The sequence below is a fragment of the Accipiter gentilis genome, chromosome 12, assembly GCF_929443795.1.
Source record: "Accipiter gentilis chromosome 12, bAccGen1.1, whole genome shotgun sequence".
NCBI classification, from domain to species: domain Eukaryota; kingdom Metazoa; phylum Chordata; class Aves; order Accipitriformes; family Accipitridae; genus Astur; species Astur gentilis.
Window position 1 is genome coordinate 36,134,712 of NC_064891.1, and position 23,842 is coordinate 36,158,553.

Below are 23,842 nucleotides of genomic sequence, written 5' to 3' on the forward strand. Positions count from 1 at the left end.
CTCATCAAGAACCAATAAGTTATATAAATCATAATAGTTCTCATTTCCTTACTGAAGTAGTCAACAAGATTTTTACTTATTTTTATGCTGACTGGGTAGCACAGTAGATCTTTAGAAAGAGTGTATTGGTCTTTGTTTTTCCATAGAGATTCTGCTTAAAAACGCTACCTTTCTAGCACAGGTTTCTGTGAAACCTCTTCCATGTTATTCGCATAGCATTGCAGTTCCCCCCCGGAGGTTCCAAATGCAGCCATATCAGGTGTCAAGGCACTCGACGCTGTGCAGGTCCATTCACACCTCAAAAACCAGCCCATGAGGCTGGCAGCGTGGCTACCATACACTGCCGCCACCCCCACCCTTCCAACTCACCCCTGCTCTTTGAATGAAGCCTCAAATTACACTAAAGCTCCATGTTGAAGGCAGGGGCAGTGACTCCATTTGACAGATGTTAAACCAAATACTTTTGTATTTAATTATGTTAAGAGTTCAAGAAGGTTAAAACCATAGACAAATGCACAGAACTTCTGTCCATGACAATGAACTGAGGCAGCAACATTGTCATCCCCATGCTTTAAACAGAGTCTAAAGCAACTTCTAAACAAGTACAATTTGGGATACTCATGTAGAACTTAAACAGTGATTTTTGTTTGCTTTACCTAGTATGAAGGGTTTTCAAACACTTCAGTAACTTTTAACTAGTCCCACAGTTGCCATTTTCCCATCTGCTTCTCATAAGCAGATGTTTTGCTTTGTATACCAATAATACTTTTTTCCCAATGCAATTTAGTTTTCATGGTAACACACAAAAGCATTCTAGTCTTGCTCCTCTTCATCCCCATCCTCATCTTCATCCCCTTGATCTCCAGATTCAATATCATCTTCATCTTCAACCTGAAACGCAGAAAGATCTGTTGTGAATAGTTATCATCCCTTACTCTAATCCAACCTTTTTAAGGCAAGACAAACACTGAGGGAATGAAAATAAGCTTTAAGGTAACCTAAAATTACCATGCTGTATCAATTAGCACTTAATAAAGGCAATTGTCATCTTGTAATGTCACACAGTTTAAGTTCTATGCTAAGGATGGCTGACTACTGGAAACAGCAGCCTCCATTCAGCACCATCAGTTCTGCCCCATACATTCAAATAAACAACTTCATACACACTTCAGTTTCCCATACAGCTGCATCAACTAAAACCCACATTCTTCACGAGATAGGCTGAGAAGGAAAACATGTCCGTCCAGTGCTTTACAATGCCACAAGTGAAGCTGCTAATGTCTTCCAGGGTACTTTCTCCCTATTTAGTCATTTAAGTCAGACTCAAAAGATTCCTCAGCTACACTTAGAGAATATATGCTTGCTACAAATACTTTTCAAAACAGATAATGCCTTTGCACACCACACTCTTTAAAACCCTATTCCTGCAGGTGAAGCTAAACCAGATGACTTAACTACCTAAACATAATCCTTCCTTTAAGGACTGCATAAAAGACAAAACAATTGTCTCCCAGTAGGAAAACCAGGCTTGAGCTCCATGTTCAGCCACAGTAACTGCAGCACAACAGCTTGTTGTCAACCTTTCACTCACACATCCAGCTGCAAGTCACAAGGATTCTTCCAAGAAACCACCCAGAAGACAAGGCTCCCAGAAACTGCCCTGACATTTCACAGTGCTGCTTAAGCAGCAGACTAAAGCCTTCTAGTTATCACTTGTCTTATCTGTGGAACAATCCCTTAGGATTGTAACAAGGCCATCACCTGCTTTCTAGTTGGCAGCCAGGATAAACCACAGCAAGGCCAGGCATGTGGTCAGGTATCATTCCAGACACATACATGACACTTTCTTCTCACAAGTGTTTGTTTGGCAGGTACCCCTCAACATACCCAAGCTGAAGACTTCTTTCAAGAGGCAGCCATCATATTTTATTGGTGGCTGCCAATTTAAGTTGAGAAAGCAACCCTGGTAGATTTAACAGCCCTCCATTTATAGGAAGATGCCTCACCAGACTTAGTGGATCAAGTATTGCCATACCCAGACTGCTCAGACCTTCCTTGGACCTGAGAACTCATTCAGCCCATTGTTTTGCTTACCGGTACACCAAGATCCTTCAATTTGATCTTCAGTGCAGACAGCTTCTGATCCTGGTCAGCCAAAAGCACTAGAAGATCATCCTGTTCTTTCTTTGATTCTGCAACTTCTTGCTGAAGTTTACTTTTCTCATCTTGCAAGATAGCAACTGTACTACTAGATGAATCCAAGTGCTGTTTTAGTGATTCTTTCTCCTCAGAAAGGGCTTTGACTTCACTCTGGCAACAGGAAAAATCCCCCAGCAAGTTAGACCATAAGCATAGGAACAGCTGAAGCCTTGTTTCCTACAAGCACATTCCATACATAACCTGTAACAGCTCCAACCCCATGAAGTGCCCTGTGGCCTTGCTCCCACACACTTCCTTACCCAAACTCCCCTTACTACCAACCAGGAATAAGGTAGGTAGATGTCTTAACAGTGAGTATCTTCCTCCCAGCCCAATTGGACTGTCCATGTCACAGTAAAGCTATTTCCTAGACTGTCCTTACCAACTCTTTTAAAGCAGACAAGGTCTACATTTCCCAAGTGAAAAATGAAGGAGAGGCACCCAGCTTCCCCTACATAGTCTGAAACACTTCAGATGCTGAGGAAACAAACCTCTACCACCCAAAGCCTTTCCTATTGTAAAAGCCCCCCTAACTGATGGCTGACTATCAAGTGCCTTCGTTTAGTATTCACCCACTACCAACCTTCAGTTCTTTTATTTCTTGCTCAAGGCGTCCCTCCAATTCAGAGTTGTTTGCTGCTCTTGCACTACTGTCTCCTAACACAGGATCTGCAGTTGTATTCTGTGGACAAGAAATTCGGTATCAGAGCACCGATTGTCTCACATATAAAGACAACAAGCTATGATGTTACACAATCAGCTATAGAATTTAAATGCATATTTTCTTCTTACAGCATATCCAAGGTGTGGTAGTTACATGCATCCTGCACTGAAAGGCATTAGGAAACAGATCTGTGATTCCTGGGGTCTCAATAAACACATAAGGCACATGCACACAGAAAGGAGAACACAAGGTGCAACCCTTATTTCATAGAAGTTGCACTCTAAATAGAGACTGTTAGGTTTTTTTTGTCTAGGCAGACCCTATTACAAACCACCAGCCTTCATTCAGATGCTTCTTAAGTGCCAAAGATTTTTTTTTTTTAATTAGGCTAAATATCTGAATCTTTGTATGTGACTACTAAAACAGCAATAGTTTAGTTGCAGCCAGCCCTACCCAAAGTTACTATTTTCAAAACACAGCAACTGTCTTACAGCTGAAACTGCAACATGGCACACGTTCAAGACAATTTCTTCTCCAGTTGTACTACATTTAAGACAAAGCTTTAGGAAAGGTAGGCAGTCTGTAGGGTGGTAATGAGGTTGTCTTGACAACTGGTGGCAGCACGGAACACTTAAATTTGCCTCTGCCTTATGGCCACACAGGGCCAACACACATGCAATGGCACCTTGTATCAGCAGCTAAGACTTTGACAGCAGAAATGTTTAAAAAAAGCCTTCCTCTCTCAAATGATCTGTACATTGAATTTAACACTTGATATTCTGCCCAGTGTAAGCAGGAAAGCAAATCTTCAAGATTTAGTTGCCAACGAGAAAATAAGGAACTTGTTCACTGGTACCATTACTTGTAGCTTTTGATTCTCCATCTGAAGCTTAGAGATTTCTGCAGACTGTAGTTGTATCTGACTCCTGAGCATTTCTAATTCCTTTGGGAAACAGAGACAAGACATACTTATAAGTTAATTTGATAAAGCAAGGTAGTTATTCACATTAAGTTCTTCATAAGTTAAATGCTACCAGACTGCTTCATACTAGCATACACGAGAGGAAGAGTGCATCTCCATCTCAATGAAAGCGCAGCAACCATTTCTCAAGACAACAAAACTAGTTCAGCAACATGCACCGTTTTCCACCCTGCTCTTATGAACTCTTTTCTCTGGAATGCCCAACCAAGGCACCTGTCTGAGCCACAGTCATGTTTATAAAGGTGTTTCACACCACTAGCACTCCCATTAGCATCCTCTATACGTTACCATTCTTGGTGCAGAAACCCATCATGACTTAACCAATCTAGGCATTATTAGTTGTCTAATCAGAGCAACTCTGCTAGGTATTTTTTGAGCACAAGCTACCTTACTTTACTGAATCTGCACATATTTAAACACTTACTCTATGCTATACATCTAATACCTGGAAGCTGTCCTATCAACATTTGAAGTTATGTTTTGCAATGAATAAACAGATTTTGCAAGTCTGAAGAGTCAGCTGCAGTGTCTTCTGCTGGCTCAATCTTGCTTAGCGAAAACAACTGATTCATTTTTGGATGCATAATCCTGATGCTCCACGATTACTACCATCATCACATAAAGGTACACCATTAAAAACATCATCATGCTCAGGAATCCATGCTCCTCCCTCAAGTTGGCAAAGCTCCCTTCCCATCCCGAGCTACCACTGTTCACTGCAGCTTTGCTGAAATACCGCAAGTTCACCTTTTGTAGTTCATTATTGTGTTCCAAGCCACCAGATTTGCTGGTCTGTGAAGACTGCTCTGTTGTTCCTATTTCCAGCTGTGAAGACTTCTGTAACAGCACAGGAAAATCAGCCATAGAACCAGACAGACTAAATATAGTCATGCTGTCATAACACAAAGCAAACTGTGTGCTTGCATGATTCAAGTTCCCAGGAGAGAAGGTGCAAACAGGCTAAGAAATGGCACATCATGAAGCTCTCCAATTACACAAGAGCAGCTGAATGGTCTCCTCTAAGATGGATGCAAAAGCATCTTTAACTAATTCAAATGCAGAAGACATGCACAAAATAAAAGCAGCATGCGTCACCCTGCATTTTGACAAGCAGGCCACCATAAATATCTTGGGCATCACCACCACTGACCTCCTAGGAGACACCTACCATTTTTTTCCCCACCCAAAGCATGCTAAAAACCAATGATTCTACATTACAAGAAGTCAGTTCCACAAATTACTCTTGGGAACACCATGAAGCAGAAGAGGCTCTGCTCAAGCCACCTCCCACCATATTTCCTATTACTAGCATGCAATCAGTTACGATTGCTTGCTTGCCATTATAAGGACTTCACAGCTTAAGGCAGACTACATTTGAAAACAGGAATTGGAAGCTGCATAAAGTTCTGTTGAGACAGTTAGTGCTTACCAGTTTTTCAATCACAGAATCCTTTTCCCTTAACTGCCCTTGCAGCAGTTCATGCTTGTTTTTCCATTCTTCCAACTCCTCTTTCAATCTGCTCACTTCTTCCGACTGAATGCCATTCATCTGAAATGTATCACTGTGGGAATTGTGATGCTGAGTGTCCTTTCCTAAAAGACAGAGTTTATAACTAAGGTCACAAACACCAACATCATTTTGAAGTTAGCTTCAAACAGATCAGTTAAAGTATTATTGCCCATCCTTCTCCCACTCCACAGGGCAATACAAGCCATTCTAAATTGAGAACCAAAGCAAAGTATTTTAAGAACTCTATCAAAAAGCTAAATAAAGAGCTCTAATTTGTTGTACCTTCAAGTACATATTTGTAGCTGCACCTGCATGCTGCTCCAGTCATTCAGTTCATCCAAATTAAGTTCACAGACAAATCATTCTGAAGGACAATTGTTTCCTTCTATATTTTTAATCCTAAATAATCCTGAAGGCAGAATTACTTTTTGAAATCATGTCATACCCAGCTTATCAGGCATCCTGACCTTGGAATAACTTGAATATACTGTCCTGATGTAAGCATTCAGTTAGCAATCTCTCTAGTGGCAGTAATAGGCCCCATCTTGCACATCTGCCATACTGCAGTTCTTGCCTAAATCGTTTCTTCCTTCACAGACCCAAACTTCGGCACATACCGTGGCCCATCCTTTCATGTTCTAACTATGAACAGGCAACAACTCTTCCAGACTAACTTTAGAAAACAAAGGTGTAGAAAGCCTCTACCAGCAGCTCTCTAGTAGCCAACAGTTCATACCACAACCTTCAGCTCTCACCCCTCAGCAGGTACACCTGCAGGAAAGCAGCTAGGGTGGCAAGGAAGGGCTTTGCTTTTCATCACAGGCAACCAAAGTGATACCAGATCAGGTCAGAAGCTATTGCTAATCCCAATATTTCTCTGTGTCCATGTAAGTGAACTGTCTGGTCTATAGCAGACTTCTTCAGGTGCTTGTTTTCCCCATGAGCAGACCTACATGGCAGATAGGCCCTAGCTCAAGTTGTCAAACAGATCTTGCAGAAAACACCAATGTTATTTCAAGAGACACAAGAGTTAAGCACAAAGCAAGAAAAAATTATACCTCATTCACATTTTCAAGATGTCCTCTCAGTTCTCACTGTCCTTTATTCTGTAAGTTTAAAGGCACTTAAAGCAAAACCTAGTATTTTTAGTAATGGAGCAAATCTGATGCTTAAACCAAATTGTTGGCAATGCTCAATACCAACTTGAAAAAAGTGTATTTTATCTCTATGGGAAGTTTTCATAAGCTGCAGAACATAAAACAGCATGCCTGAAGTGATAGAAGGTTGTCTGCTTGAGTTTTTCTATAGCTTGCCATAGATCACAGAAGATGTCTGTACTAGCAAGATTATTTTTTATTATTCTTTCTGAAGCCTACCTAGTTGTACTTTCAGGAGATTGTATTGGTCCTTATGTTGTTGGATCTGTGACACTTGCTGTGTAACTGTTGCTTGGAGCTGTTCATTTTGAGACGTTAAAGTGTTAATTCGTTGTTTCAATTCTTCAAGCTCCTGGTCCTGTGACAGGAGAAGAAAAAAACACTTAGGAGTAATAAAACTTTTGAATACAATACTGTCAGGAAGGCAAATAAAGACAAAAACCCCTTAACTCCATCATTACATGTTAGTGGTTTGTGATACTGTCAGTGCTACCTGTGACAGGTTAGCAGAAAAGCCTCACACAAACCTAAATAGCTATTCCTACAAAAAAAGCCTGGGGAAGACAGAAGAGGCCTGTCACACCAGACCAATGCCTTCTGAATCTTTTGGAGGAGATCTCCAGCATCCCCACACCAGGGACAGCAGAAGAGAGAAAAAGGAAATATATGGAAGCTGATGACGCTAGTTTTTCTCCATCACACTGAAGCCTGCACGCATTTGGTCCACTTGAATAGTCTTTAAAGAAGTCATGGTAATTACAGTCATCACATGTTCAATAAAGCATCACTGGCAGTTCCAAAGTGCCCCTTAATTCCATATGTACCACTATACTGTGTCCATTCCAGATCCGTAAACTAAAACCACCTGCTTCAGTTCCCCAGTAGCAATTTAAGTTAATTAGCTTTGCTCCTCTACTTCTCAGTCTAAGCTGTGGCAACAAAACAAGTGAACTACCATTAGAAAAAAAATTTGAGAGTCCAGCCACAGCAGGTATACTGAAACTTCATTGACAAACTTCATATCTTCATTCAACCACATTTCATCCGTCATCTTTTCAAAGGTAAGAGCACAGAACTAAGAATTACATCCCTTTGCAAAGGGCTGCAAGTTCTCCAGTTACTAATTTGAAAAGAAACACTTAAACACAGGGAAGAACAGATGTACCCCAGGAAAAGAACTAAACTTAATCAGTATTCTAAACACTGACATTTCAGTTGAACCAGAACCTGGCTTAAGTGTTTTTAGAAATGTTCATGCATTGCTAGATTCCTTGTTACTTCTTTTGGAACATCGGGTATTGAGCTGCACTGCAGTGCCTCCGAAAGCCAGAACTAACACCTTCTGGAGACAGATGTACAGCATAACTTCCTCTTACCTGCTCTCTAATGACTTTTTTGTAGTGAGTCACAATGTTGTCATGCTGTTCCAATGTCTTCTTGACCTCCTCCTCCTTTTTATCTTCCTCACTAGACTTGTAAATAGCTTTACTTATGACACCTGTCAAAAACAGTTTCTGTCAACTTAAGCCCAGTTCCCATATCTTTTTTGCCCTCACAAGTCTCACAGCCTTACCCAGTTTAAGTTAATGGCATTTAGAAATTCAACCTGCACTTTAGAAAAAACAATTGTCACAAACAGGTTTAAGAAAATAGGAAATGACAAATTCTTTATAGCAACGTTTGCACACTGCTTTACACACTTTCAGAACAGCAAGTGGGTATTTTGAGTCCTTCCTATCCAAAAAAGTGTGTTTTACTTATACTATGGCTCCACGACAAGTATTGCCCAAGTGGTTGTGCAAATAAGTGAAGGACTTAGAACTACAAGGGCAACATGCAGATTGAATGTGATTGGGCAAAACAAACCATCTTACCATAGCTGCTTCGAGGTTTTTCCTTCTCTAGACTGGTTTAAGTTGGGCAATATTAATAAACAGGACCTTAGATATTAGGGATGATGACAACTTGTCTCTTTTGTGATTAACAGAAAACACTGAATAAAGTTCCTATCATTTCCTAACGAGCCAGGAAATTCAGCATTCATAATTTTTCTCAATGAATCAGTTCGAAGCAGCAAATACCTAGATTGCGTACTTCCATGAATCAACCTTCTATGACTATGGTACGTGCTCAGTACTTTAGTCTCTATGTGAGCACAGGCAAATACACCTCTTGGCCATATTGTGGCTACTCGCAGCATATTTTAAGAATCATTTCACCTCAGAATAACCAGTTATCCAGTTACTAAAAGCCCTGATTATGGGCTTCTACTGGGAGTATTTTTACTAAATACTTGAACTGCGAGCATGGGTATATGATTACTTACAGCTATCATTGTAACATGTTTTTCAGAGTACTCCATTTTAGTAGTAGCATCACACTACTTTTAAGAGGGTTACATTCAGCACATTTGGTAGTTCAGTCATCAGTTTTTCACAAAAACTACAGAAATAAGCATAACATCTCACCTTCCAATTCCTTTACAAGCTTGGTAAATTCATGATCAAACATCATGTGGTCTGGGCTAGAAAAACTAGGTTGTGGTTTCTGAGCAGCTCTAGAATAAAGTTCATGTTTGCTAATGAAGCCAAGCTTCTCAATGAAGTTCTCCCTGCCAATCCTCTTCTCAATCAGCTGTTTCAGCTTCTCTCTAAAGGGAAAAGACAAATCAATAGCAGAGCAACACTGGAAACGAGATGAACCCATCATTCCCTCAAGGTTATTTTTGCAGTTACAACTCTTATCTGTGTCAGGTCTTAACCACACTAGATGCTTCGCATTCAACATGCAATTTTTCAGTTGCCACTGACATCTGTTCTCAACCTAGGAACACACAGGTTAGGAGGACCTATGCAAAACAGCTATCTGCTTTGCCTCGCGAGAGGTGTGTCAGTTACTTCGCATCCCATAAGGAACATACATAGAAAACATTCAACCAAATATTGTCAGCCACACCGTGTCAGTTAAAAGCCTCTTAAACCACCATCTGCCAGTCACAGAACCTTTCCCTACAGTCCTCTTATTTCTGCATCATACTTACTTCCTATAGTTTTCCAGGGAATTGTCATTGTAGTAGATGGAAATGCCAAGCAAGAGTGCACACAGGCCTTGGACGAGCTGCTCCTCTTCTCCAAGGTTTTCAGCTATCTGCCCTGTGAGCTAGAGGTCTTGTTAAGGGTATTTGAGGTATTTCATAAACACATGTAACAATTCTCCCTGTATAAATTCCAGTTAACATTATTTTCACATGTAAAAGCAATCTTCATTATGAAGCAGGCAAAATAGCTGATGAAAGCCTCGCAAAGCTAGCTCCTGTTTTGAAGGACCTGGGTAGTCAGTGGTTTCCCTGAGATTTCTTTTCTCAGTAACTGTCTGCTTAACCAAAGAGATTTAGTTGTTCCAAAACAGACTGTCAGTTTACATAAAGTGACCGTTTAGCCATATGTACTTTAGTCAGATTGTTTTCCTGAAAAGCAACCACAGAAGTAAGCTTCAAGTAGGAAGCATTCTTCCTACCTCTTCGGTATAAGCGTAAGTCACACTAAAAATATCAATGGGCTTGTTGCAATAAAAAAATACACTTTTCTGGCAGAATGACATTGCTTTCTACTGTACTTTAATTTACATGCACACCTTATAGACAGGTCAACATACACAGAGCACTGTCAACAAAAGGCTGGTTGTATCTCTTGCCCCAATGCATTTTCTTTTGTCATGCACTATCCCTGCAAACTGTATCTAGATCAACTTTTAACTTGAACATGAATAATCCAAGTAATTTCTAGACAAGCAGTTCTACTCTGCAAGCAGGTCAAGGATACAAAAGGTACATTGGCTGGATTGTGAAGGAAGTGGGTGACAGCAATCGAGCAGTTGCTTAGCCAAGTGCAAAGCAACATCAGTAGTCCAACCCTGGTCTGTACTTTGCTGCCCTGAAAGAATAAAACCTCACATCATTATCGTTCCACAGCAAAGGACTAAAACACTAGAAAAAGTTGTACTGACTCAGAACTCACCCGCTTTCACCTCATCATTTTAAAAACAAGTCATGTCTTTCAAAATACCCATTAGTTAGTTATACTGAACAAAGCTTTAGTGCTTTGATGAAACAAGCATTAAACCATTCATTTTTAACTGTTTTCAGAGCAAAACAAACACAGATGTGAAATAGGACTCAATGCAAATTAGCATCAATGTAAAATCATAACAAATTAGTTCTGCATTTAAAATTAATACTAGGTAAAACAAAGGAACATACACACAACCCTTTTAAAGAAGGAACAAGGTGTAAATGAAGTCAGGTAAGGATTCCCTATAGGAACAGATGCATCACTAAGACTTCCCCTGCTGACTAAAAATTGCCATGTGTTCCTAGTATTATTTTCTAAGCAAAGAAGGATAATACTGGCGTGGCTTTTGGTTCAGACAACATGTACATTAAGCCAGCAAGAGAAATACTAACTGCAGTATTTGGTTTTGTTAACTAGGAAAAATTCATTTTCATCTGCATATTGACTGTCTTCTCAATTCTGTCCCCCTCGTCTTTGCTGCAGATATTGTGGGCACACCAGTGTTGCGACAAGCATACCTCTCTTCCAGTAATCAACATCCAGAATGCAACCAAGAAATATGTTCCCTGCATGGACAACTAAGCTTCACACAAGCACCTAATAAAGTGGGTAAAGTAACTGGAAGATAAAGTTGAGCCTCAAAGGCAAGGTGAGGTATATAGAGCTGCTGGGATATCTTCAAAATGGGGCAAGAAAATACACCTGGAACGAGTGGTCACAGGGATCAAGACAGTGGCAAGAGAGAAGTATTCACCACCAACAAAGAAAGAATCTGTGCCTGCAAGTTATCTGCACCTGAGAGACTGAACTTCCATCCTTGTCTCTAATAATCCCTATGCTTTAGAGCTGAAGGCAGTGTTTTTAACTTTAGCTAAGCATTTTAAAAAAAAAAGCAGCCCCCCCCAAGGTCTTTGAATACACCAGTTTGCCCATTGAAACAGCTAGCGAGCAGCAGCCTGGCAAGAAGCTCTTCTGTAGCAGGCTCCCAGCTACCCAACTGCCACTGCAGACCACAAGACAGGCAGGAACTAAGTCTAGCAACTTTGAAAGAAAATACCAAGCTCTGAAGAGACTGCCTTCAAGGACTTCCTTCTGAGGTGCTGCAATTTGCTCCAGTATATCACCATCACTAAGATAAAACCACCTTCTTAAAGTAGAACACAGCTTACAGATACCAGGACTGTGGCACCCAACCCTAATGCTGCACACTTGGGAAAGGAAGCATCTGGCCCTTTTTCACCATCTTTGTCACCACTTCCAGAGACCCAGTGAGTACTACATGTCCTACTAGCAATCATTATTTAGTCTTTGCTGTAGGTTGGTCTGTAGCTTTTTTGTCACCCTGTCACGCTGTTGTATTAACACACATATCTTCCTTGCTGCTACCCTTCTAGCTGAATGCCACAACTGGTTTCCACTGGCCTAGGCCTCACTGCCAGTTGCCTAGTCCCCATCAAACTCTATTGTCCCCTTGCCCTCTCCTTTACTCTGGACTGGCTCATCTACCTTTCTCCATCACCATTATGCATTTCCCCTGCCTACCTTGTACTTGGTAATTAGTTAATGACTTCCATGCAGCACAACACTTGCAAATTTATGCTCATGAGGTGACATTTATTTCCAAAACAGTCTGATGACAAGACATGTTTAAGAGATACTCACTGGGGCACATAGCAGGTTTACCCACAGAGGCAAGACAGGATGCCCAAAAAGCTGTCTCACCACTTTTTATTACCCGCTTGGTAAGGCCAAGAACTGTGTTCACACTCCAGTCTTCAAGTGAAGCATGAATTAAGACACAAGGTGACAAATCGTAGGTCTTAAAACATCATACAGAAAATAGTCTATGACCCTCCCTATGCTCACCCTTAGTCTCTACGAACAGGCCACTTGGCTTGACCAACTTCACCAAGCTCTGATTTCTACAAATGCTTGACTTTCCTACACTTAACCAGTTTAATTACTGACAGTCTACATTTAATCCCCCAGTAACCACCCCGCAACACTGCTTTTACCCTTCTGGGATAGACAAAAGTTCCTTGGAGCAACTAAAATCAGTCCAAGTTAACAGTTCAGACTCAATTACTGACAAAACTGCTACGGCGCTCATTATCTGCACAAAGACATCAGTCATGCCAAGTTACTCCTTGTCAAAAGGTCAAGTCAGTTGTCCCCTAGCTGAACAAAAAAAAGTTTGCTTCAAACAGAACAAGCAAGCAACACTGGAAACCCTTTTCCCCTCACTTCCACATACTGGCTCTTACTGTCCCAACACTATTAGCCAGTTCATACACACTGGGAATAACAGCTGTAACTGGCAGCCTTGCCCTACAAGCACATTGGTACACCTCATGCTTCTTAAAAGAACACCAATAGAAGTGTCACTTATCTTGTTCAAAACCCAGTTACTTTTGCTTGTGCAGCCTGGCATTTACAGCACACCTTATCTGCTGGAAGCCGTGGCAAACCACACTTATTCTCAAGTGCTGCATGCTATTCTGAGGCCAAATTAAGATGTTCTGCCTAAGGGTTTCCACACAGTCCTGAACAGCCTCTCTCACAAAAAAACCCACACCACTATTTTCTAGACACACCATGATAACACCTACTGGAAGAGATGACAGCTCTGCATGGCTGTTGTTCCACAATTCAGGGCTGGTAACAACACAACCCCACCCCTCAGGACAACTGTGATCAATGTGGTAAATAAAGCAGACAATTCCACAGCAACGGTATTTCAGAATTGTTTTTTCTGCCGCTGATAACCAACTTAGCAGTGCTTTAAGTAACACAGCCTTAAAGTCAAACAACTCACATCAGGGGTCATATGCTAGTAATGAGATCCCTGCTTTTCACAACCAGTAGCTCCAAGGTTAAAACTTCTGCTAGAAAGTAGAAAGTACCAAGCGGCCAGAAGGCAAATTAAACACAGTTTTTCTTTTAGCAGTCAGGAAATCAGCAGTATGTTCCCACTTTACATTGTACTAGCTGTTTGCTACAGGCTAGTCCAAGAAAACAGCACTTCTAACAGTTTTCTCTTTTCTTACAAGAAAGCACATCTGTTAGGTGAGCAGATGGCAAATGAGTCCGCCCCACTGGAAAGAAAGCACCCATGCTACCCAAGATCTTTATCCCATAGTTTTGTGGAGCACCCCCAGAGAATCCCCTGGAGACACAGAAAGAGCTTATTATGCTAGGAAAATCCCAAACCCAACTGCATCACAAAGCTGTAAGTGGAAACACATCAAAAAGCAGTTAAAGAAAACCTCCCCAGCAAAACCCAAGACAGAAGGAAAAGGCCTGCTTTTGGCAAGGAAATGCCAAAGCTGTGGCAAAACATACATACCCGTCTGTCGATCTTATCGCCCTGCAAGTTACACACATATTACTTGAGAACCTTGAAGTGGAACACATTTCAGAAACATCTCCCCAAAGTTTGAGTCCCTTGTATCATTTAAGGCTAAAGAGCCACAAGCAGTTCTACTGACTCAAATTTACCTTAGACAAAAATGCCAGGAAAAGGATAAAAAAGAGAACCATCCATTTTCAGGTAAAGCAGGTTAAAAAAGTCACATGAACATACTTAAGATTCCAGCATTCTGCCATTATTCTCAATTGCAGTAAAGTCTAATTGCTGCCAGAGCTAACGAGCTCCTTATTACTACAACTGTTTGGGAAAAAAGTATGTGTAACAGAAGCAAACGTCACAAGGAAGTGTGTGCTAGGAGGTGAAGTTCACTCATCATTTGCAGAGCCAGATGTTAACACACTGAGCATATTTTAAAAGGCTTTTAGCTTTGAATAGCAAAAGGAAAAATAATAAATACACAAAAGCCTGGTATTTCCAAGACATTTCAGGTTAAATACTAACTAGGCACTGCTTCAGCAACAAAACATGACTGGGGATCCTGCCCATTTGCCTTGTCTTTTAAACTAAGTTTAAGGTCTAGATGCTTTAGGACCCTCTGCCTACTGAGAGTAGGCAACATCAAGCAGCAATTGCTGATGAAAAAGCAAGATTTGCTGCTTTTCTCCTCCCCCTGAAGCATAGAGTACTTTCAGCAAAGCTTAAAAACCATCTGCAAGAGAGAGATAATGCTACTTCTCATTAAGTCAGCACTTAAGTCTTCCTGCAATGCACCTGCGCAAGAGCAGCATTCTTACCAGATACCCAGAGTTTTAATGCAAAGCAGCAGGCAGTCAGTGCCATACCTGCGAGAGGATGTTGGTGCACTGTTGCAGCAGCGACACTGGTGGGTTGCCGATGCTCGTCGCTAGCTGAACTCTCAGGAGCTGTTCTTTCAGAGTGGCATTTTCCTGTAATGCGTGGGCCAGGGCCACAGCAGCACACCAGTTTGAGAGAGAGTCCGTGGAAAAGAGGCCCCCACAGAGCAGCTGACCAGCTGACACAGAGTTACCTGTAGCTACCAGAATGGCCAAGAGGTACAAGTGAGATTAAAACAAGCCACAAAACAGGCAAAATATTAAGACATCAAAATACAGTTAAAACCCAGAAAAGGGAAACTAGTGACATTTCAGAGAAATCGTAAGCATAATCATTTTGCTTGTATCAGACACTTAGTGGCAGGTAAATGATTCTGGAAATGACATCAGCTGATTTGTGCTAACTCACAACTCACTGCAGACTTGAGCTTTGCATACCGTCAATAGTAGATGGCAGAAGCGTTGAAACGATTTCTCCTTGTCCTTTTTGGTTTTTGTATAAAAAGCACTGGAAGCAATAGAGAACAGCACAACGTAGCACAAAAGGCTGCCTTTCGTTTACCATGGACATGAGGAGTACTACAATTGCAGGCCTGTTTGAAAAGGAAAAAGAAAAACCATTAGGACAAAGTTGTGAATGAAGACAGCCACAGATACACAATGTGGAGTGTATTCTCCAGGTAAGGAAAGATACTTATACCTGCTCCATCTATTACTATTTCAAACACTGGAGTAAAACCTTTCATTTTAATACCAAAGTTTTTCAGTTAAAACACAAAACAATAGATCCATTATACATTACTGCAATGAGCTAGCATTCCTCTGCAATATTTTTATTTCACATTGAGTCCCCTGCTGCTCCCTGCTAGCTTCAATAATACTGAAGATGCCTCATAAGGCCGCTAACAACTTGTAATACAGTGCTTTTTCTACCCTCACCTTCAATACTCAAATGTTAAGATTAAGATCTCATTAAGCTAACAGTTGCTGTTCCCCAGTCTGAGTAAATATCAATTGCCTATTTTCCTAGCCGCTAAATCCTTTTGTAGGCTGTCCTCTGACTGACAGTGGCAGCTTGTCCCAATCTAGGAATTTCTCAGCTATTGCTCATTCACTTTTCAGGTACCATAAATAAAATCAGTTCTAGGCCTCATCTCTGTGGAAACACACCCAACACCTTCACACTGTATCTAATAGACCCAATGTGAACTTGAAGCTGTTCCTCTGTATCATAATTACAAACTCTGAATTTAAACAATCCTTTGGATTAGACTGCTATTGCCCATACCAATACATCATTACCTAACACAGTTAAACACTTTTCTTCCTCTACCTTGGTGGATTGGAAGGTGCATTTACAGAGGCAAAGTAGTCTTGATTCATCTGGCATCCTCGAATGACTTCTGATACAGTATTAATGGTCTAGAGAAAAGGCAGAGAAAAAAATTAAATGGATAATTAAATGTGAGCCATAATTTCCTACCTAGATTGCTCAAAATTATTCAAGATAACCGTGACAGCTCTGTATCAAAAAACACATACCAAGTCTCAGCACAGAGATTTATTCAGTAAAACCATTTCAAATAAAACACAAACAACTAACAGCTGTGAAGCATACTGAGCACAAGTTAAGGGACAGAAAGCTCAGACAGCTCTATCATACCCAGTTACCTCCAACTTCATTTTCTATGTCAGATGAGTTTTGCTATGGCAGCCAGTTAAAATGGACATGTTAAAGAAGTTGAAAAGTGAACCTTTTAAGAGATAAAAAACTGGAATGGAGGCCACACCAAAGGAACCAGACTACACTTAAAGCACATCATTTTATCAAGGGAAAAAACCACCTCCTCCTACACTGCTGACAGGGCTTTCTAAGAAGCTAGTAATCCCTCATGATTGGAAACTTGCTGAGTCAGAATACTTCTAGAGTCTCTCAAAAGAAAAAAAACAACAAAAAAACCCACCCCCAAAACAGGGAAAAACATGAATCAATTCAGCCACTCTGGGATATGCTGAAATCCAACATGAAAAAAAAGCAAATCTGAATACTTTCTGGCTGCAGAATATCATGTAAAAGACTACCTTACATATATGCTGCCCACACAGGAACCTCACATCTCTGACATCTGAAATACTTTCTTAGCAAATACTATAATTTCAGGTTGTCTTTGCAGCAGTGGTTATCCCTGTAGACACCTGCTTTCACCCATTTAGTTGCCTTCATTCCTACATCTATTAGCTCCCTCTTACTTCTGTCAGGATATCAGCAGGAACTCCAGTTGCCATCAGGATTGTGCAGAGCTGCTGTAACAACCCACAGTGAAACATTGCCTTCTGACAACTGCTGGTAGCACCAGGAGGATTTGTGGGAGACACGAGTACCCGCACAAGCTAGGAAAAAAAAAGAAACATTTCTATGTAAAGAGAGCCTGAGACCTTCTCAAATGCAAAACAAAAGGAATTCACCCATTTCAAGTTTAGCCATGAAAAATAATTGCTCCTAAAAATGGAGATAAAAGGGAATAATTAAACAGCATGTTCATCAGATTACTACATATGGCCATTTGATTTTGAGTTAGGTGAAACCCTCTACAATCTTAAATATCTGACTCCATTGCAAATTTTGCAACTGATGAGAACTCAAGCTGTGACTATTCTATTATTTGACTTGCCATTTGTCAGAACTACATTTCATGAAGCGAGAAACTACCTTTATCACTATTGTTCAGATTCCACACGAAGTGCCACTGAACAGGAAAACCTTATTACATTTTTTTGGAAGGGTGAGCAGAAGGGAAGATGCCCAACAACTGATAATTATGAATCCATAGTGAAGGCAGCTATTGGAACTTGGTTAATGCACCACAGCCATACATTAATTCATACAGGAGGATCTTTATATAGAACATCCCTAATAACATATTTGGCCCAAATCATTGTTGCCTCTCAAGTGACACAAAATGAAATTACATATGTCAGCCATTACAAAGTCACAATTTGGCAACAGTATTTGTGCTCAAAGCAGTATGTCTCATGAAGGTTGGTAACCAATTCTGACCTAAAGACAACACAGGGATTTCGCAGCTATCCGTTACATTACACTTACTCTTCATTGCAAGACTGCTGAAAAAGCATTTACATCTGTAGTTAGGAGATGAAGTGTTTTACCTGCAGCATTAGATGAAGATTAGTTACTTTCTGTGCAGACCACCCGCAATTGTCATCTCCAACTTCAAACCAAGGCTTCATACGCTGAATATATGAACCTTCTTTGAAGAAATTCTGATTGGAATTATTATTCTTCAACAAGTTTTGTAATAAGAGGAGACAGTCTTCCACTACTATTCCTGGTGAGACAAAAACCCAAAAGATTAATCAAAAGACAACATAGAGAAAACTAACTAGCTTCTCCATGCACTAAATATGTTCTAGATGGAACAGAGCACACGCTTCTGAACTCTTCTTCCTTAAAGATTAGATTTGGATCCAGAACTGTGAACCTCATGCATAAAAAAGTAATCAAAGATCACTCTAAATTAGTGTCATTTATGTTGATCCAGCATATTTCCAAAGAAACCATAATTGTGTTCATTCCACAAGTCTGAAACGAAAACATTATTTCCAAAGAATATACAGTCTGTATGAGTTAATTGGGTAGGAATGGGAAGAACTTCAAACAAAGCCTCACAACCACTCTGTCTTGACATATACCTACTTCAGAGTCAGGCTACACTACTGTCTCTTTGTATTGTAAGCACTAAAATGAAGTTCCTCTTGAACTGCATCACAATGCAAAAGCAGCAATTCTTACTGGATTACACATTCTCCTTAATCACTAGCTACATCTTCAGCTCATTTCAAATGTACTTTGGGGGTTATTTGGCTGGAGAAGCAATTCCTTGAAATAGCCCTTACAATGAGCCAATTCAAACTTAACTCCTTAGAGTTGCAGCAGCTTCCCCCCCCAGGTTTTACCTGTACTGAAAAGGTACTATAGATGCTAATCAACTATGTACTCTGTGAAGAGAAAATGAGACAACACGAATAAAGGCATCCTGCTTCTGGTACTGCTGGGATGCCTCCAAATCTGGACTCAGCAGAAAGGATAGACTTACTCGTTGCACTTGTGAAAACACACAGGCAGTGCCAGACTTGGGAGTGGGAGAACAAAGAGAAACCAGCTGTCACATTCCCCCCTTCCCACTCCTGCTGCAGAGCCACAGCTGGTAATCCAGCCCTTGGCAAGGCTGCAGACAGGAGGAATGGACATGTAGGAGGGGGGATGCAGAGAACTATTTGCACTTAGGAATTTACATACCAAGTCTCCTAAAATTTGAATCAAAGGTTTGCTTAATCCTTCCATGCCAACATACCTGGAATAATTCAGATGGGAGAGAAGCATTAACTGCTCCTGCAGCCCACAGAAAGGTCATGGAACAGCAACCTGTCTTATTACCGAAATAGATCCTGTAGCAAATTACAACTGGTGGTAAGCTCATAGTGTGTTGCTAATTTAAAAAAAAAGAGAGAGCACCTACATGCTACATCATTTTTGCTCAATTTTTAATCTCTTTTTTCCCCCCACAACAGGTAAATGATTTGGCAACAAGCTGACCAGAAAACTGAAGTTAACTAGTGAGGCTGAAGAAACTCAGCAAGCCCCGTTACTTCCAGCCACTCCAAGCATCCAAAGATCTTGCAGGAGGAATGCAGATGCTTAATTCCGTAAGTGACAAATGCAGCATACACATATCTGACACTGCCATTTTAAGTATATGCATTCACAGACCTAAGCCAAACAGGAACACAGAAACTCATGTACACATGCTCAGAGAAATTAACTGATATTTTAACTAAGTATCTCAAGACAAGTTTTCAAAAGATGCTGAAACCCCACCCACTTGCTCAGTCCTTTTTTGCTTGCTTTGTTACAACCAGGGAGTATGTCTTGATCCTTCTACCCGCTGACCTAGCTTCCATGTACATACTAACATCAGACCGTAAACAGTCACCTAAGAGCTTGTGCAGAAGCACAAGATTATGAGTAAGTCTTAGACTTAACTGTACCTCCATCACTGTTTCCTTCTTCTGTTATGATATCCAGAAGTCTCTCAAAGGCATTTTCAAAGGCAACAATCTTTTGTATGGCTGCATTACTTTTTGTCAATTGCTGTAACAACAAGACTCCCTTGACAGGCAGAGGAGAGAAGAAATTAAACTTAGTTTTACTAGAACTAAATTGCTTTCACAAGTCACAGCTCTTGGAAGGATGCTGCGTCAGCAGCATAATCCTTGGCCAGAATCACAGGACAGAACTACATGCCCTGCAACTCAGCACATCTAACAAAACCCACCATAAACACCATGCAATAGTTCCCTCATGCCTCACTGCACTTCAAAATAGAAGCACAGTACCGTTAAAAATGCTAAGCAGCTATACAGGATAAAGAGGGAACTTGTAAAGCACCTCATCTCTTCTGTAGTAATTAGAACATTTTGGCATCTGATGAGTAAAGACTAAGAGTGGAAGTGAACCTGACCGAAGGCCAAGAGAAAGAACAGCAATTCAATTGACAGTTACTGTTTATTAAGAGGATGAACTGCCTTTGTTCTATACTTACATCATTTCGTATAACCTCCCTAGAGTCTGCTAGTAAATCCATGAGTCTGGAAACACCTGCAAGAAAAACATTAAATTAAAGAGCATTAAAAAAGGTAGAGCTTTTTCATGCTGGAGGCCTTTAAAACACCTTGATCCACACTCCTATAGCCCTCTGCACTGATGTTTGCTGAGCTTCCAGCTTCAAGCTTATCAGCAATATCTCAACCACTTACCCATAGGGCTGACAAGAATTATCTGCTGCACTTGAGGTCCTTGCTGCTTTAAAAGAGATGTAAGTAGTTTCACTCCAGGCCAGCGAACATGGAAATCAAATTCCTGCAAAGATGGAGAGGATTACATTAAGTAATAAATTCCTCAGTATTCAACTTACTGTTCCAGACACCAGTTATGAACAGACACCAAACGGATAAGGAATTTCATCTCCTGTCCATTTCTTTCTTCATCCATCTTATTACAGCAGGTGGCCAGCAAGGCAAAATCTATCTTATTCCATGCTTCTTTCTCTTTTATTATCAGCAGTGTGAACTCCCAGCAGCTTCCTTTCCTCCCTCTCCTCTGGGGCAGCTTTCCTAGCTATTTCTTCTTTCTAAAAACCAGTCACTCCAATCCTCCAAAGGTCAGCCCATATATCACCTAGAAATCCAAAAGGGAAAGAAAAGCAAGGCCTTCTGTATCTTCTTCCTATTCCCAAACAGTAACAGCAGCTTCTCTGTTAAAATGGGGTCTTGTCAGCAAGAGAAAGCTCAAGAACTAATGAGTCCATGGACAGACTTGACCAACCACAACAAACCTTTGGGCCCCCCGGGTCAGCTCAAACTCATTCACCAGCTGACGCCTGGGCCCATATCTCAACTGAGTCACCTTACAGAGCTTTCTGTACTCTAATCCTGCTGGTTTTAAAGCATCACCTTGAAGTAAGCCAGTAGGCCACTAATTTGGCCAAGCAGTCTTATTTTAACCCTGTTCCTAGTTACAAGTGAAAACTGAGTGTGCGTCATCCTTCCCTTAGCACACTGCCTATCCCAGGCACTGGCCAAGATAAACATCTCCACTCTACTTGCTGTATAAGAGAGGTGGTAGCTAATCCATTTCCTAACCATCTCACCAAGCAAGCTAGATAGTTTAAAGCATTTTCTAAAACTGACTCTTGTACAGGACAAACCTTGAATGGCATGATGTTGCTAGCAAAAAGGATGCTGAACTAAGGCATCTGCAGAGAAAAAGAACAGGTAACTTAGACATTGCAAGCTTCCAGCTCTGCGCAATGCTATATACGTTTTTATCAAATGACACTTCTGTGGGCAATTGCACACCAAGCTAGTTTCAACAGTCCCACAGCTCCACCTATAGGTTTCACCTATCTTTAGGACAGGTGCTTGCTGTTTTGAACTTGCAGATCTCAGATTAGGATCAATAAAATCAACAGAACTCTGCTGCAGAGTAAGACCCTAGTCTAACATGTAACAGATCAATCAAGTATATTCTGGATTTTCCTAAAATACCCAATGCATTTACGCATCTCAGGATTATATTTATAAGCTAACATTTCACACTCACTAGGTAGTTCTATAGGACTGTCAGGCACAAACAGAAGTTTCAGAAAGATAATTTTACTAACTTACTAACCATAGTCTACAAAACTGTGCTTCTGATTTGCACTTCCATCTACTGAGACCGAAACTCCACACTCGGGGATTAAGCCTCAGATATACTAACAAATGTTTCATGCTGCTGAAAGCATGACTTAAGTTCCATAAGGGAAGGGTAGAAAATCATCTTTTTACTGAATATGGATTACAAAGAAAAAGAAAAAAAAGATTCATGTTGCTCTTCTTCTGTCAAGCACAATCATATTCTTGGTTTGGAAACACGAATAAAGAGGCTGTCCTTGAGGATAAAACCGTTGGAAAATGAGTTAAACACATCATGCTGATGGAAAGCAGTCACCCTTTCTAGTTGAACTACATCTCAAACATTACTATCTCATTATCATTTAATTATCATCTGGAAAATTATCATTGCGCAAGTGACTGGAGTTGCTGTTCATAGAGCAACACTGTTTACTGTTTCTAATAAAATATCTAAAACCCTTTCAATGCTGCTCTGCTTTAAAAGCTGCACTGACAGCATTCATCCAGTTCATAGTATTCACTCACCTCCAACCCCACAGTCACTATGTCTAAGAACACCTCACATGTGACATAGGCCGTACTACAAAGACAGAAGCATAGCTTTACCCATTAAGATAACCTCCCTGTGCAGCACTACATATCCCTCAGTATTCCAAGTACGATACTGCTACTCACCTCCACAAGAGTCAACAAGAGTGTGACATTTTCTTGCTGTTTAATGAAAATCTCTGTGAACTGACTTCCCAAATCATCGACTTGTTTTGGCAAGTTTTCTTCTGTAATAGTAAAAAACCAATTTATTACAACACATGATTGGAAGAACTTCAGGTAGTTGTGATTTTTATTCTTACTAAAATAGGGCCATGGGTGACAAGAAGTTTTAGAGTCACTAATATACTGTTAATTATTACCAAAAAAACACTGACACAAGCTTTTCACAAAATACAAAAGCTATTATTCTAAGCAGAACTTTTCTAAAGAGATTTTGTTTTAAAAACAGTAGGGAACCAAAAAAATCTACTAAAACTCACTTCAGCATTAAAAGAAAAAGAATCTTATTTCAAGGTATCATATCCAACAAGATTCACAGTTCTCACCCGCACAGTTGCCTGTTACAGATATAAGGAAGCACACGTTTAAGTCAGCAGAGAGAGAAGAGAACTCCTCCCAGCAGAGGAGGAACAGAAAGCCTCAAAGTGGCTATGTTCACATGCAGCTGAACTGATCCAGTAGAGCGGTTGCTTATAAGGACCATTCACTAATGTGCAAAAGCAAAGCACATATACGAACAGGTGTGAAGCAAGAGATGGGGAATATAAACTATCTAAAGCTAAGTGATTCAGACACCTCATTTATTTATTTTGGTTTAGCAATATAAAACACCTAAACATCAGGAGAGTAAGTTTGAAACACGAGCATCAAAACCTCTCAGTCTTGGAATCTGAATTGATTTTGCAAGGAAAATCAAGTGCCATTCTGTTATTTACTCTTCACCTGTGTAGAATTGGGGTAGCATATGAATTTCGTCTTAGACAATTATTTCATGCATCATCATTGCACAAACAAAACACAAATGCAGAGGTACCCCACAAAACAGAAAACACACAAACTGCATCTCGGCACTGCTGCTATTTTTAATGGCCAAGTGACAATTTACAAAGCTATTTCACAAAACAATCATACATAGGTGCTACTCATTGGCATAGTTAAGCAATTTCAGTTGCAAAATTGAGGAAGCAAAATTCTAATTCAGAGAAGAATTTATTATACTTTCATTTTGGA

General features: G+C 40.4%; 1 protein-coding gene across 4 annotated transcripts in view; it reads right to left on the reverse strand.

The window, feature by feature from the left end:
* Positions 1–448: 448 nt before the first annotated feature.
* The window catches only part of USO1 (USO1 vesicle transport factor), a 35,291-nt gene continuing 11,897 nt past the window's right edge, over positions 449–23,842 (reverse strand). Inside the window, exons 5-25 of one of the 4 annotated variants that reach the window (XM_049814899.1) lie at positions 22,736–22,836; positions 20,642–20,744; positions 20,428–20,483; positions 19,874–19,994; positions 17,975–18,153; positions 17,057–17,197; positions 16,140–16,228; positions 15,245–15,399; positions 14,795–15,000; positions 13,929–13,949; positions 10,334–10,444; positions 9,553–9,671; positions 8,981–9,162; positions 7,889–8,010; positions 6,732–6,870; positions 5,275–5,438; positions 4,593–4,682; positions 3,720–3,806; positions 2,783–2,881; positions 2,095–2,310; positions 449–891 (exon numbers count right to left, since the gene is read on the reverse strand). In XM_049814899.1, coding sequence (XP_049670856.1) covers positions 814–891; positions 2,095–2,310; positions 2,783–2,881; positions 3,720–3,806; positions 4,593–4,682; positions 5,275–5,438; positions 6,732–6,870; positions 7,889–8,010; positions 8,981–9,162; positions 9,553–9,671; positions 10,334–10,444; positions 13,929–13,949; positions 14,795–15,000; positions 15,245–15,399; positions 16,140–16,228; positions 17,057–17,197; positions 17,975–18,153; positions 19,874–19,994; positions 20,428–20,483; positions 20,642–20,744; positions 22,736–22,836 — 2,579 coding nt within the window. In that variant the 3' untranslated portion in view covers positions 449–813. Of the gene's footprint in view, positions 892–2,094; positions 2,311–2,782; positions 2,882–3,719; positions 3,807–4,592; positions 4,683–5,274; positions 5,439–6,731; positions 6,871–7,888; positions 8,011–8,980; positions 9,163–9,552; positions 9,672–10,333; positions 10,445–13,928; positions 13,950–14,794; positions 15,007–15,244; positions 15,400–16,139; positions 16,229–17,056; positions 17,198–17,974; positions 18,154–19,873; positions 19,995–20,427; positions 20,484–20,641; positions 20,745–22,735; positions 22,837–23,842 lie in introns of all 4 variants that reach the window. The other 3 variants (XM_049814898.1, XM_049814901.1, XM_049814900.1) reach the window with 3 other exon arrangements.